At 46.9% G+C, this 15,840-nt stretch overlaps 1 protein-coding gene across 1 annotated transcript in view; it reads right to left on the bottom strand.

The window, feature by feature from the left end:
* Positions 1 to 15,840, bottom strand: part of LOC142204587 (E3 ubiquitin-protein ligase RNF213-like) — a 170,999-nt gene that overhangs the window by 49,216 nt on the left and 105,943 nt on the right. Inside the window, 3 exon segments of the mRNA XM_075275902.1 lie at positions 5,661 to 5,781; positions 9,326 to 9,507; positions 15,341 to 15,347. Of these exon segments, the coding sequence (XP_075132003.1) occupies positions 5,661 to 5,781; positions 9,326 to 9,507; positions 15,341 to 15,347 (310 nt within the window).

Genomic DNA, 15,840 nt, shown 5'->3' on the forward strand with positions numbered 1-15,840 from the left:
CTTCTCTTATCAGCCGCGCGCCACCGCTTGGCCACTCACACCAACTGCACTTCACTGATTCACTGATGACGCCACACGCACAGTTCCCACGCAGAGCGCACACACAGTCTGGCCCGTACCGCCACTCAGCCCCGACCCGGCAACTTTCCTTCACTGTCTGCACACTCACCGGTAAGTTCGCAGCACACACATAAGCTGCCCTGCTCTTCCTCCTCTGTCCTTCACCACAGTCGCCCGGCCATCCGGCACATCACATCACCTCCGGCCTACAACACCACTCCCCCCCCCCTCCCCCTCAAAAAAAAAAAAAAAAAAAAAAAAAAAACACCTCACAAGCTCTTCCACAGTGCCCCACACCGTACGGGACGACCATCACGGCCCACCGCCACATCCCCCGCCACGCTTCACCTCACGGCGGCCACTTTCCTGCATTCCTAACCTGTGGTGACCATAGCAACCGGGTCTCCGCCACACGCGGAGCCCCGCTGCTCATGGCCGCCATTAACCCACCCACCCTTTCATTCGCTGGCCGGCTCCTGCCTGCCGACCTGTTTCGCTTCCAGCCGCCAGCATATTCCCGCCTCCGAGCACGCTCATTCACATCTTACCATCGCGGCTGCCCTAACACCAGCCGCGATAGTAAGACACATACAATCTCCTTTGCTTGCCGGGTATACCTCATGCCTGCAATCAAAATGTACTTTGATTGCAGGCATGCACACTTAACCCCCCCCCCATACCTTCAATAGTAACATGCCTGCAATCAAAATGCTGTTTGTCTGCAGGCATGAACAGTTAACCCCCCCCCCATACCTTCTACGTTGCAGACCGGCTCCTGTCTGAACTCGCAGGAGCCGGCTGTTCCGCGCCCAGCCGGGAGCCTACTGAAGACTCCCGCAGTGCTAACACACTCTATATTCCATACACGGCAATACACTTGGATTGCCGTCTATGGGACTTGCAATCACATGATTGCAGGTTCAAACCCAAACAGTACAGTAAAACTAAAAGTCACACAAAACACTTCCTATAAATAAAATAAGCCACTACAATACATACACAAGTAAGTTCAAACCCCAAAAGTGCACTAAAACAAAAAGTCACACAAAACACTTCCTATAAATAAAATACGCCACTACACCACATACACAAGTAAAAAACACTCTCACGGTGAGTTCACGAGTAGTCTACGTGCCACGCAATTTGCCGTGCTTACGGAGCGTGTCCGCCGCGTTTTTTTTTAACGGTGCGCGTATACGCCGTCTACGCAGCGTTAAAGCGGCGCATATGCGCACCGTAAAAAAGTGTGGCGTAAGCGCGCTGAATTGCGTGGCGCGTTTACTCCGTGTGAACTCACCCTCATACATCACGGTATAATGCTTCCAGTCACATATCCACTTCAAAGAATCAACTGAAAAAGCACGGCTACGCCTTTCCACCACATGTCCCTTCCTCATGACATCGCCAATGGACATGTTCCCGAAAACCGTCTGTCTCCACCCAATTCTCCAAACACTGCAGACGAAGTTGCGGGCAAAAGCTAGTCTGGTATAATTGTATTACATTATGTAACCTGTGTGACATAGCAGGGGATCCTGAGTCTCACAACACAGCGCCACCTAGTGAGTCTCACACGTGCATCACACCTCCCATGGGATTGAATAGTAATCAAATGTCCAATGGGAGGACATCACCTGGTAAAGGGGAGGGTTCAGCTAATGGTTTCCATGGTAACACCCCTGCAGGAACTTGCTGTGTGTTTTGTGAGGAGAATTTGAGGATATTCTGGAGTTAGTGAGGAGAAGAAGAGAGAAATGAAGTCCTGTGAAGTAAGCAGTGAGCTTAGTGCAGGTATTTAAAAAAAATAAATAACATTATAAACTCCACAGTAGCGCCCCCCCCCCCCACTGTATTATATGCTCCTCAGTACACCCCCCTCTATTATATGCTCATCAGTACCCCCCCCCACTGTATTATATGCTCCACTTTATGCCCCCACCCCACAGTATTATATTCTCCTCAGTACATCCCCCCCCCACTGTATTATATGCTCCTCAGTACACCCCCCCCCCCACTGTATTATATGCTCCTCAGTACCCCCCCACTGTATTATATGCTCCTCAGTACACCCCCCCCACTGTATTATATGCTCCTCAGTACACCCCCCCCACTGTATTATATGATCCTCAGTACACCCCCCCCCACTGTATTATATGCTCCTCAGTACACCCCCCCCCCACTGTATTATATGCTCCTCAGTACACCCCCCCCACTGTATTATATGCTCCTCAGTACACCCCCCCACTGTATTATATGCTCCTCAGTACACCCCCCCCACTGTATTATATGCTCCTCAGTACACCCCCCCACTGTATTATATGATCCTCAGTACACCCCCCCTCTGTATTATATGCTCCTCAGTACACCCCCCCACTGTATTATATGATCCTCAGTACATCCCCCCCCCACTGTATTATATGTTCCTCAGTACACCCCCCCCACACTGTATTATATGCTCCTCAGTACCCCCCCCCCCCCACTGTATTATATGCTCCTCAGTACACCCCCCACAGTATTATATGCTCCACTTTATGCCCCCACCCCACAGTATTATATGCTCCTCAGTACATCCCCCCCCACTGTATTATATGCTCCTCAGTACACCCCCCCCCCACTGTATTATATGCTCCTCAGTACCCCCCCCACTGTATTATATGCTCCTCAGTACACCCCCCACTGTATTATATGCTCCTCAGTACATCCCCCCCCCACTGTATTATATGCTCCTCAGTACACCCCCCCCCCACTGTATTATATGCTCCTCAGTACACCCCCCCTCTGTATTATATGCTCCACTTTATGCCCCCACCCCACAGTATTATATGCTCCTCAGTACGCCCCCCGCTGTATTATATGCTCCTCAGTACCCCCCCACTGTATTATATGCTCCTCAGTACATCCCCCCCCACACTGTATTATATGCTCCTCAGTACATCCCCCCCCCACTGTATTATATGCTCCTCAGTACATCCCCCCCCCACTGTATTATATGCTCCTCAGTACATCCCCCCCACTGTATTATATGCTCCTCAGTACACCCCCCCTCTGTATTATATGCTCCTCAGTACACCCCCCACTGTATTATATGCTCCTCAGTACATCCCCCCCCACTGTATTATATGCTCCTCAGTACATCCCCCCCCACTGTATTATATGCTCCTCAGTACACCGCCCCTCTGTATTATATGCTCCTCAGTACACCCCCCACTGTATTATATGCTCCTCAGTACATCCCCCCCCCCACACTGTATTATATGCTCCTCAGTACACCCCCCACTGTATTATATGCTCCTCAGTACACTCCCCCACTGTATTATATGCTCCTCATTACGCCCCCACCCCACTGTATTATATGCTCCTCAGTACACCCCCCCTCTATTATATGCTCCTCTGTACACCCCCCCCCACACTGTATTATATGCTCTTCAGTACACCCACCCCACTGTATTATATGCTCCTCATTAAGCCCCCCCCCAGCCGCACTGTATTATATGCTCCTCAATACGCCCCCCCCACTGTATTATATGCTCCTCATTACGCCCCCACCCCACTGTATTATATACTCCTCATTACGCCCACTACTGTATCATATGCTCCTCAGTACAACAAACACATACAACCACACACTCACTCTTTTATACTTGCCCATGAAGAGCGTCCTTCTCCTTCAGACTGCAAGCGCGATGACGTCATCATGCTTGCGTCGGGGCAGAGGTCACTCTCTGCAGTCGGTGTAGGTTGCGCAACCACAGCCTACACTGACAGCTTTCAATTGTATGTGCAGCGATCCGCTCACTATTGGGGAATCAGATTCCCCGTTAGTGAGCGATACAGGCGATGGTGCACGGGCCACATGCTGTGGGCTGGATAAATGTTCTCGGTGGGCCACATGTGGCCTGCGGGCTGTAGTTTAAGGACCCCTGTTCTAGACAGACCAGCAAGGTTGGAGAACTGACATGCTCCAACTGTTGAGAAGATCCTGTCCCCTGTCTGCCTAGCCATCGTCCTGAAGGAGTTCAGGTATCATCATCTTGTCAGCATGAGCCTGTGGAGAGAATATTCTGGAACACAAGCTCCATAGCGAGTATCACAGGATCCAGGGGCCAATGCCAGACCTGTGGAACATCCCCCACCATGATTATTACACCCCGAAACTCTGAACTATGAAGACTGGTGGTGGGCATCCTCCTATGAGCCAAATAGGAACCCAGATGCACCTTAGAGCTGTAACACTGACATTTAAAGGACTAGGATTACTTTTCATCAAGTCTACCCTCCACCCCAGGACTTTGCTGTGTCACCAGGTGTTCCCTGTTATTGTGTCCTGAAGAAATGGTTTAAGCATTTGTGCGTCCACACCCTTGGAAGAGTTTTAAGTAAAAGTTCATCTGTGGTGCAACGTTACAACGGTTTCTGTGTCTGTCTCTGCACCAACAAGGCAATCAGGGCGCTCCAAACACCACCAGTCAGCACAGTATAGGGGAAGCGCCCTGGGGGAACAATCACCACCAACATTTGTGCAGTCCCCTCATCACCGGTACCAGTGGTGGTGATGTGGGACAGGACCAGCGCTGTGCTCTCGTGCCCAAAGACCGTGACAAGTCTGCGCTGTCTGCACCCCGCAATCCCAACTGCAGCGTTACCTTCGATCTGGTCACCGCAAACACATCAGGAGACCCCTGGCATTTGGTAAGCAACTGGTTACAAATGTGTTTGGTTTGCACACAGGACATAGGGACATAGAAATAAGACTAATGGTAGAAAAAGGTCTTTATTTTATCTACTTTTCTGTGCAGGTATTTACTTGACTGATATAAATGTGATTTATAAAAGGACTGTCTATCTCTAGACTATTTCTAACAAGGCTGACTGTCTCTAGGCTATTTCTTACACGACTATCTGTCTCTAGGCGATTTCTAACATGGTTGTCTCTATTTGATGATGTCATGTTGTTAATAAAGTCAACTGTAAAAAAAAAAGTGTATGAAACAAATATGGAACTCATGGAGAAGAATGTAATAGCTGCTCCTCCACATGCAGTGACAGAAATGATGATGAGATGCTACTATAGTAATCCTGTATTCAGCGCCGCACCTCTCATGAGGCGACCTGAAGCGAGCGCTTCAGGCGGCGCTATGTCAGGACCCCAGGGAGGGCGGCATTTTTGATTACCTAAGCCAGTCCAGGACAAGCTGTCCTGGACTGGCTTAGCACCAAGCGGTGGTTTGGGGATGCCACTGTAGCAGCGATGCTCCAGCAGCCTCCCCTCACGCTCAGGCAGAGAGAAAGTCCTCTCCGTGCCTGCTCTCTGCCTGCGAACGGCGCTAAGCCCCGCCTCTTCGCTCCACCCCCTCCACCGGGGGGGGGGGGGCAGCTTTCTGTAGTTCACCCCTGCCTGTATGACTCAGCATATCCTCTCAGCTGAGCCTCGTTTGTACGAGTAAATGTGACCGATGCACAAACCATGTTTCCTGGCCAAACATACAGCTACTTTATACTGTTCTCGAATGATATTGCTTCCATAAAACATTGAAGTAATAGAAATACATCATGTGTCAGGGTACTATTTTATTATTGTTATAAGAAAAAAAACGTCTTACCTGTCCAAGACAGCGGGCAGTTCCTATTATGATACGCCGCATGTTTGCATCTTGAAGATAGTCATCTACTAGCATATGCTCCATAAAAAGAGCCATGGAAAACACACTATTCCAGTCTGACCTGTGTTATAAGTACATAGGAGTAAATGGTTAGACTCATAGAGTTCTGTGCAAGTCTACACAATCACTGACATAGGACATACCCACACCTCATCCCAAAAATAAGACACAAAACAGTAACAGCTCACCTGACAAATGCAGGAACTATCAACATACCAAAAACACAAATCCTGCACAGTGATAGCCTAAAGTTAGCTAAAAAATAAAAAAAAATTATGTGCTAAAATAAAACATCCAGCTACAATAAAGACCCAAACACCTTTGCCAGACATGATTTACAGTGCTCTTAGCAAAGGTGCCTTGCCTTCCACTGGATCAACACTAAAGGGTTAAAGGTTGAACTTAATGTACCTGTGTCTTCATCCAATCTAACCTACTATGAGGTATATATATATATATATATATACGTATACAGTGGCGTAACTACCGTGACAGCAGTGGTAGCAGCTGCCACAGGGCCCAGTACATTAGGGGCCTAGCGACTGCCGCTATCGCTGCGTTTTTTGGGTTTTTTAATAGGCCGTTACCGGCTGGAGTTACGCCAGCCGGTAACGGGCTCTATTTACTTTTCGATCCTGGCAGGGGCTGGGATCGGTAAGTGACGGCGCGGGCCCCACAAGCACTATTACAATCAGAGGCCCGGGAGAGGTAAGATAACATAAAAAACTGTGTTCCTTACCTCTCCAGGCAGGCTTCGGCCTACTTGCGTGACGTCATATGACCCGCAACTTAGGGCCCCGGTCACATGACGTCCCGGAAGATGATCGACAGCGACGGAGAATGCAGGGGAGTCAGGAGATAGGTAATGTTAGCCGATGGCTGGTTAGGTAATGGAGGGGGTGTACATCTCACCCAGACTACTCAGGTGGGTGAGATGAGAAAACTCCAGGAGTGTTTGTTCTCAGCAGAAAACTTTCGTCTGCTGAACATTTTGGTAAATGCTCAGTACTGGGCTGGATTTTTAGGAATGACAGGTATGATTGGTAGTGGGACCTGTCATTCCACCTCCCTCCAGTCCACACTTTGGGGATGTTCCAGCAGCGACTCAGCTGCAGAGAGTCTCCTTTTCAAGGAGGCTTAAGAAGCCAGCTGCAGCAGCAACACTTTGGCAGAGTTTGGCTGGAGAGCTGACAGAGAGGTCATATTTTTTTGGGAGCTGTGTCCTGAATGATTCTACTGGCTTTTTGGATTTCTGTTATTCTAGGTGAGGTAACCTATTCTATGTTTAGTTAGAGCCTAGCTGGGCAGGTATTTCTTTTTGTATTGTTTCCTTTTGTTGCTGCACTACCTTTATGAGTGAAAATAAACTCTACCTTTGTTTTGGACTAAAAGAAACTGGACTTGTGTGTCTATGTCACCCCACCTAGCAACCCCAGACCCTGACAGTAACTAGTAGTTTTGCTTGTATCCCTCTGGGTCTCGGATTATTTTCTTTTCAGACCCCAGAGGGTCTGACGTCTCAGACACCAGGGTCTGAAGCTCATCAAGAGAATGCCAAGAGTGTGCAAAGCAGGAATCAAACCAAAAGGTTTATAAGAATATAAGACAGATTTTCAGTTGTTTCACACTTTTTTGTTAAGTATATAATTCCACATGTGTTAATTCATAGTTTTGATGCCTTCAGTGTGAATCTACAGTTTTTCATGAACACAATTTGAAAAGTTGCTTATAGGATTGGCCTGAGAGTCTTTTAAAAAGCTGCCTAACAGCAGCAAATGCAATGAAATAAAAAATAAAAATTTAAATTCCCTTTTCCTCCAGATCCACTGCACTGTTCAAGCTCAAAGGCACTTATGCTGTATTTGAAAGCATTACAGCTTAGGGCCCCTTCACACGGAGTAAACGTGCGTGTATTTTGGCAAAATACACGTGTAAAAATAAGGCCTCGTTCACACGGTGTAACGTGCCGCGTGATGTGGCACGTGTACGCCGCGGGACCCTTTGCGTGCCGTACACGCTCCCATTGATTTCAATGGGAGCGGGGATCGTATGCACCGCGCTAGTTTGCAGCCGTGAATAAATGCACGGCCCATTGACTTCAATGACATTTTACATGTATATTTTGATGTGTATTTTGATGTGTATTTTGACGTGGTTTTTTTACACGTGTAAAAAAAAAAATGCCATTGAAGTCAATGGGAGTTTTACATGTGTATTTTTACACATGAAAGCTGCCTTCACACGGAGTAACGCCAGGCTTGTAAAAATGCTCATTCACAGCCGTACACGCGAGCGCTGCGGAAGGCTCCGAACATTTCCCATTCACTTCAATGGGAGCGCGCGTAACGCCGGCTTTACGAGCGCTCCCATTGAAGTGAATGGGAAGTGTTCGGGAGCCTTCCGCAACGCTCGAGTGTACGTCTGTGAATGGCAGCCGGCTTTACTCTGTGTGAAGGCAGCCGTATTTTGCCAAAATACACGCGCGTTTACTTTGTGGGAAGGGGACCTAAGTCTTCTGAGGCCAGTAATTGACTGCAGTGATCCTGTGCATATATTGCATTTTCATTACTGCAAAAAAAAAAAAAATGTTGTTTTTTTTTTTAATAGCATTTTCTACTGTTCGTGAACTTTTTAAAACCTTAGACAACCCTTTTAATTTTGCACTAGGAAGCAAAACAAAAAAGTAATTGCATAAGTGTCTAAAAAGAGGGGTCATATATTTAGGCTGGGCTTTAAAAAAAAAGTCATATACTCTGTGTGGAGGGCATGGAAGGAGGTCATAAACTATGTGGGGGCTATAAATAGTGGGATCATGTGTTGTGTGGGACCATAAAAAGGGGTCATACACTCTGTGTGGGGGGGGGGGGGGGCTAAAAAAAAAAAAAGGTCATATACCATGTGAGTGGCCAGAAAAATGGGGTCATATATAGTGATGGGCCAGAAATACATATAGTATAAATCCATATATCAAAAATATAACTTTATAAAAAAAAAAAATAGACCTGCAAATATTACAAAATCATGTTTATTTCTAGACGACATGACACGGCACCCAGGTTAAGTTAGGTTTTTTTACGGATTTTGACACACATGGGATAGATGATGAATCTGTGATTGCAGGAGTCCCCCTCTATCACTAGAATGGAAGCTCAGGGCTCATTCACATCTGTGCCGGCGCTCCGTACTTCAGGTTTCCGTTTCCTGCATAAAACAGAGCAGGAGACGGAAACCTGCAGGAGTCTCTCTCACCCATTCATTTGAATGGGTGAGAAAGATGTCCGGCCGTGAGCAGCGGTGAGCGTTTTATGCTCTCCGCCGCAAAACCGGGTTTTATAATCCGGACACAGAGTCGGACATGCAGTACTCTGTGTCCGGATTAAAAAAAACGGTTTCGCGGCGGAGAGCATAAAACGCTCACCGTCGCTCACGGCCAGACCCGGTGAGCGGCCAGACTTCTGGCATGCAGAAGACGGAAACCACAGAACGGACAGCTGAACGCAGGTGTGAACCTAGCATCAGAGTTCCCCTACCCCTTCCCCTTCCTCTTCACTGTCAATAGGACAATCTCCATTTCGTACAGTGCTTTAGGCCATAGAAAATGATACCTGATTTGGTCAATTCCAGGTTTACATCTAGAACTGTAGCCATTTAAATATTCTTCTGAACAGATCAGTTCAATGGGCATTTGTATGTTTTTCACTTGGTACATCCAGTCTTCTGGTCTTAGGTGCTTTACACTGTCTTTTAGTATTTCCATACAAGCAATGGCAGCAAAGATATCAAGAACCTATAAATATAAATAGATCTATTACAGTAAACATGCAAATACAAGTCTGAACCATTCATAACACTGAATAGGAAGTATTAGTATACAGAAATGTAAAGTATTAGTTTTACTGTTTCAGTAATCACAACAACAAATATTTGTGATGGCTCACCAAGGGACTCAAAGTGTGGGGAGTGTTTTGTCGTAGGGGAATTAGCGGTTGCCGTAAAGGAGCTCATTCCCAACACCCACAAGGGTCAGTTGTTTTGCAGGAAGCCAATTTACCTATTGTTATATTTGGCATGAAACCCACACAAACACAGAATATACAAACTCCATACAGATGTTGCCCTTTTTCAGATTCAAACCCAGGACTACAGGGCTGCAAGGCAACAGCGCTAACCACTGAGCAACCATGCTGTCCATTTAAAAAAAAAAAAAAAAAAAACTCCTCACAAACCATACTTCCTGCATCTCGCAATTTAGAACATAGTGGTACCTGGCCTCCACTATACTACATTGGATTCCAAGTTGGGACAAATTTTGGGTTGAATCAGAAAAAAGTTACCAACCCTGGCTAAGAAAAAAAAAATTATCTTTTTAATTATATTATACAAATTATTAATATTTTATTATTAATTAGATTCTGAGTTTGTTAAACATTTACTTTCATAGTTTTTAACGAATTTGAGGATCTTTACTGCTTCTGATTGCCCTTAGCTGTCAGTCATTTATGAAAGAGTCGGAGTCAGAGTAGAAGTCTGAATTGGGCTTACTGACTGAATTGGTGATTTGGCCTCCCGACTTCACAGCCCCAAACTGATTCTGGCACAGATGAGATTTTTTTTTTTATCTATCCCGCACTATTTCTGAGCAATCAATGCAGTTAGTTTCAGCACACAATATGCTATTTTGTTTCTCTACTGCCAGGTTTCTGCCGTGTGAACATACCCTAAGGGTAAGTTCAGGCGGGGTTTTTTGGCCTGGAACCTGAGATAGAGGCCGAAAACTGGGTAGCCTCGTCAGCAAGCCAGTGCAGTGCACCGGCATCCAGCCGCGCACTCTGCTCCAGATTAGTCGTGAGGCGACTCGGCTTAAAAAATGAACGCTTCTTTTTTTCCATGAGCCGGAAGAAACAGCTCCCAGAAAAAACTCCTGAGCGTCTCCCATTGATTTTAATGGGAGCCGTCTTTTTGGTCTGGATTTTGAGGCGGAAAGGGGCTCAAACTACTGACCAAAAATCTCTGTGTGAACTTACCCTTAGTCATCCAATGAGGCAATGTGCAGAATATTACGCTGAAAGGCAACTTCAAAATCAAGGAAAATAGTGGTTAGGCTATACAAGTACATAGGACAAATTTACCCTTATTCTCAAATTACCACTGAGCAACCTCAAAAAATGCTCAAGGGAGAGGCAATCCCTGGTGATATCAATCGATCTCACAACAGCACCTTAAGTATCTTGACATGCCCCCCCCCCATACCTTCTCATATCTACATAGGGTTATTCTTCAGATAAACAAATTGTTTTAGATGTACTCCATGACATCACTCATTTTGCTTTTCAATTCTAGTCCAACCAATGAAAAATGAGATTTCTAGCTTGGTAATACCCTATCACCACATAATCCCAGAAGAAACAGTGTAGGGTGTGCCTGTAACTGTATAATGAGTGCCAACACCCTCCTCCAAAACATCCCTATTACTGTACCTTCCCACACCATGTGCAACAGGCAAGCATAATCCTGCCCGCACCTAGGACAGTTTGCACTCCTGAACAGCCCAACTTTATAAAACAGACTGGGGGTCTTGTAGACCGTATGTAGCAAAAAGAAGTGTGAAAGTTTCTCAGGTCACAGAAAGGTAAAATGGGAGTCAATTCTAAGGGTAAGTTCACACGGACGAAAGTGGAGTGCAATCTGGCATGTATACACGTGTCAGCAGATTGCGCTCACAAAAACATCCCATTCATTTCAATGGGAGTTAGGATCGTATACGCCGTGTTATTTTGCGGCCACTAAATCACGGGAGCATTTTGAGCGCGTCATCTGCCGACACATGTATACGTGCCAGATAACGCGCAACGTTACATCGTGTGAACTTACCCTAACATCTAATGCTCTGTTTTTCATTAAGAAGTCCCATGTTCACTTCCCATATTGTGAAGATAAAGTCTTTTGATATATCTGAAGATGCAATAGAGTCTATAATAAAATGAGTATCAAAAGACTCATTTGTGCATCATATGCATGCCAAAACGGAAAATATTGATAGAAGATGTGGAAGAGCAAAGTCTTTCCTCAATAAAGATGTCCAAAGCTGGTATAGACCCCGTTCAGCCAAAGTTGGGATCCTTACTAGAGATGAGCGAACACTAAAATGTTCGAGGTTCGAAATTCGATTCGAACAGCCGCTCACTGTTCGAGTGTTCGAATGGGTTTCGAACCCCATTATAGTCTATGGGGAACATAAACTCGTTAAGGGGGAAACCCAAATTCGTGTCTGGAGGGTCACCAAGTCCACTATGACACCCCAGGAAATGATACCAACACCCTGGAATGACACTGGGACAGCAGGGGAAGCATGTCTGGGGGCATAAAAGTCACTTTATTTCATGGAAATCCCTGTCAGTTTGCGATTTTCGCAAGCTAACTTTTCCCCATAGAAATGCATTGGCCAGTGCTGATTGGCCAGAGTACGGAACTCGACCAATCAGCGCTGGCTCTGCTGGAGGAGGCGGAGTCTAAGATCGCTCCACACCAGTCTCCATTCAGGTCCGACCTTAGACTCCGCCTCCTCCGGCAGAGCCAGCGCTGATTGGCCGAAGGCTGGCCAATGCATTCCTATACGAATGCAGAGACTTAGCAGTGCTGAGTCAGTTTTGCTCAACTACACATCTGATGCACACTCGGCACTGCTACATCAGATGTAGCAATCTGATGTAGCAGAGCCGAGGGTGCACTAGAACCCCTGTGCAAACTCAGTTCACGCTAATAGAATGCATTGGCCAGCGCTGATTGGCCAATGCATTCTATTAGCCCGATGAAGTAGAGCTGAATGTGTGTGCTAAGCACACACATTCAGCTCTACTTCATCGGGCTAATAGAATGCATTGGCCAGCGCTGATTGGCCAGAGTACGGAACTCGACCAATCAGCGCTGGCTCTGCTGGAGGAGGCGGAGTCTAAGATCGCTCCACACCAGTCTCCATTCAGGTCCGACCTTAGACTCCGCCTCCTCCGGCAGAGCCAGCGCTGATTGGCCGAAGGCTGGCCAATGCATTCCTATACGAATGCAGAGACTTAGCAGTGCTGAGTCAGTTTTGCTCAACTACACATCTGATGCACACTCGGCACTGCTACATCAGATGTAGCAATCTGATGTAGCAGAGCCGAGGGTGCACTAGAACCCCTGTGCAAACTCAGTTCACGCTAATAGAATGCATTGGCCAGCGCTGATTGGCCAATGCATTCTATTAGCCCGATGAAGTAGAGCTGAATGTGTGTGCTAAGCACACACATTCAGCACTGCTTCATCACGACAATACAATGCATTAGCCAGTGCTGATTGGCCAGAGTACGGAATTCGGCCAATCAGCGCTGGCTCTGCTGGAGGAGGCGGAGTCTAAGGTCGGACCTGAATGGAGACTGGTGTGGAGCGATCTTAGACTCCGCCTCCTCCAGCAGAGCCAGCGCTGATTGGTCGAGTTCCGTACTCTGGCCAATCAGCGCTGGCTAATGCATTCTATTAGCCCGATGAAGTAGAGCTGAATGTGTGTGCTTAGCACACACATTCAGCTCTACTTCATCGGGCTAATAGAATGCATTGGCCAATCAGCGCTGGCCAATGCATTCTATTAGCTTAATGAAGCAGAGTGTGCACAAGGGTTCAAGCGCACCCTCGGCTCTGATGTAGCAGAGCCGAGGCTGCACAAGGGTTCAAGCGCACCCTCGGCTCTGCTACATCAGAGCCGAGGGTGCGCTTGAACCCTTGTGCACACTCTGCTTCATCAAGCTAATAGAATGCATTGGCCAGCGCTGATTGGCCAATGCATTCTATTAGCCCGATGAAGTAGAGCTGAATGTGTGTGCTAAGCACACACATTCAGCACTGCTTCATCACGACAATACAATGCATTAGCCAGTGCTGATTGGCCAGAGTACGGAATTCGGCCAATCAGCGCTGGCTCTGCTGGAGGAGGCGGAGTCTAAGATCGCTCCACACCAGTCTCCATTCAGGTCCGACCTTAGACTCCGCCTCCTCCAGCAGAGCCAGCGCTGATTGGCCGAATTCCGTACTCTGGCCAATCAGCACTGGCTAATGCATTGTATTGTCGTGATGAAGCAGTGCTGAATGTGTGTGCTTAGCACACACATTCAGCTCTACTTCATCGGGCTAATAGAATGCATTGGCCAATCAGCGCTGGCCAATGCATTCTATTAGCGTGAACTGAGTTTGCACAGGGGTTCTAGTGCACCCTCGGCTCTGCTACATCAGATTGCTACATCTGATGTAGCAGTGCCGAGTGTGCATCAGATGTGTAGTTGAGCAAAACTGACTCAGCACTGCTAAGTCTCTGCATTCGTATAGGAATGCATTGGCCAGCCTTCGGCCAATCAGCGCTGGCTCTGCTGGAGGAGGCGGAGTCTAAGGTCGGACCTGAATGGAGACTGGTGTGGAGCGATCTTAGACTCCGCCTCCTCCAGCAGAGCCAGCGCTGATTGGTCGAGTTCCGTACTCTGGCCAATCAGCGCTGGCCAATGCATTCTATTAGCCCGATGAAGTAGAGCTGAATGTGTGTGCTTAGCACACACATTCAGCTCTACTTCATCGGGCTAATAGAATGCATTGGCCAATCAGCGCTGGCCAATGCATTCTATTAGCTTGATGAAGCAGAGTGTGCACAAGGGTTCAAGCGCACCCTCGGCTCTGATGTAGCAGAGCCGAGGGTGCGCTTGAACCCTTGTGCAGCCTCGGCTCTGCTACATCAGAGCCGAGGGTGCGCTTGAACCCTTGTGCACACTCTGCTTCATCAAGCTAATAGAATGCATTGGCCAGCGCTGATTGGCCAATGCATTCTATTAGCCCGATGAAGTAGAGCTGAATGTGTGTGCTAAGCACACACATTCAGCACTGCTTCATCACGCCAATACAATGCATTAGCCAGTGCTGATTGGCCAGAGTACGGAATTCGGCCAATCAGCGCTGGCTCTGATGGAGGAGGCGGAGTCTAAGGTCGGACCTGAATGGAGACTGGTGTGGAGCGCTCTTAGACTCCGCCTCCTCCAGCAGAGCCAGCGCTGATTGGTCGAGTTCCGTACTCTGGCCAATCAGCGCTGGCCAATGCATCCCTATGGGAAAAAGTTTATCTCACAAAAATCACAATTACACACACGATAGAGCCCCAAAAAGTTATTTTTAATAACATTCCCCCCTAAATAAAGGTTATCCCTAGCTATCCCTGCCTGTACAGCTATCCCTGTCTCATAGTCACAAAGTTCACATTCTCATATGACCCGGATTTGAAATCCACTATTCGTCTAAAATGGAGGTCACCTGATTTCGGCAGCCAATGACTTTTTCCAATTTTTTTCAATGCCCCCGGTGTCGTAGTTCCTGTCCCACCTCCCCTGCGCTGTTATTGGTGCAAAAAAGGCGCCAGGGAAGGTGGGAGGGGAATCGAATTTTGGCGCACTTTACCACGCGGTGTTCGATTCGATTCGAACATGGCGAACACCCTGATATCCGATCGAACATGTGTTCGATAGAACACTGTTCGCTCATCTCTATTATTTGTACATTGTAGTGGCTAGCAAAAGTATCCATGCCCCTCGAACTTTTTCACATTTTGTTACCTTAAAACTACAAATGTAAATGTATTTTATTGAGACTTTAAGTGACAAACCAAGACAAAGTAGTAGATAATTGTGAAGTGGAAGGAAAATGATACAAGGTTTTTAAAAGACGTAATCAATTAAAATCTAGATAGTGAGACATGCAAAAGTATTCAGCTCCCTGTACTCTGTAACCCCTAAATAAGATCCGATGCAATCATTTGCCTTTAGAAGTCACTTAATTAGTTAATAGAGTCCAGCTGTGAGTAATTTAGTCTCAGTATAAATACACCTACTCTGCGAAGGCCTAGAGAACACTAGTGAACAAACAGCAACATGAAGACCAAGGAACTCACCAGACAAGTCAGAGATAAAGTTGTGGGGGAAGGTTAAAGCAGGGGTAGGTTATAAAAACATATCCCAAGCTTTGAGTATACCAAAACGCACTGTTCAGTCCATCATCCAAAAATGGAAAAAGTATTCTTCAACTGTAAACCTACCAAGACATGGCCATCCACCTA

Source organism: Leptodactylus fuscus, chromosome 5, assembly GCF_031893055.1.
Source record: "Leptodactylus fuscus isolate aLepFus1 chromosome 5, aLepFus1.hap2, whole genome shotgun sequence".
In the NCBI taxonomy this organism is placed as follows: domain Eukaryota; kingdom Metazoa; phylum Chordata; class Amphibia; order Anura; family Leptodactylidae; genus Leptodactylus; species Leptodactylus fuscus.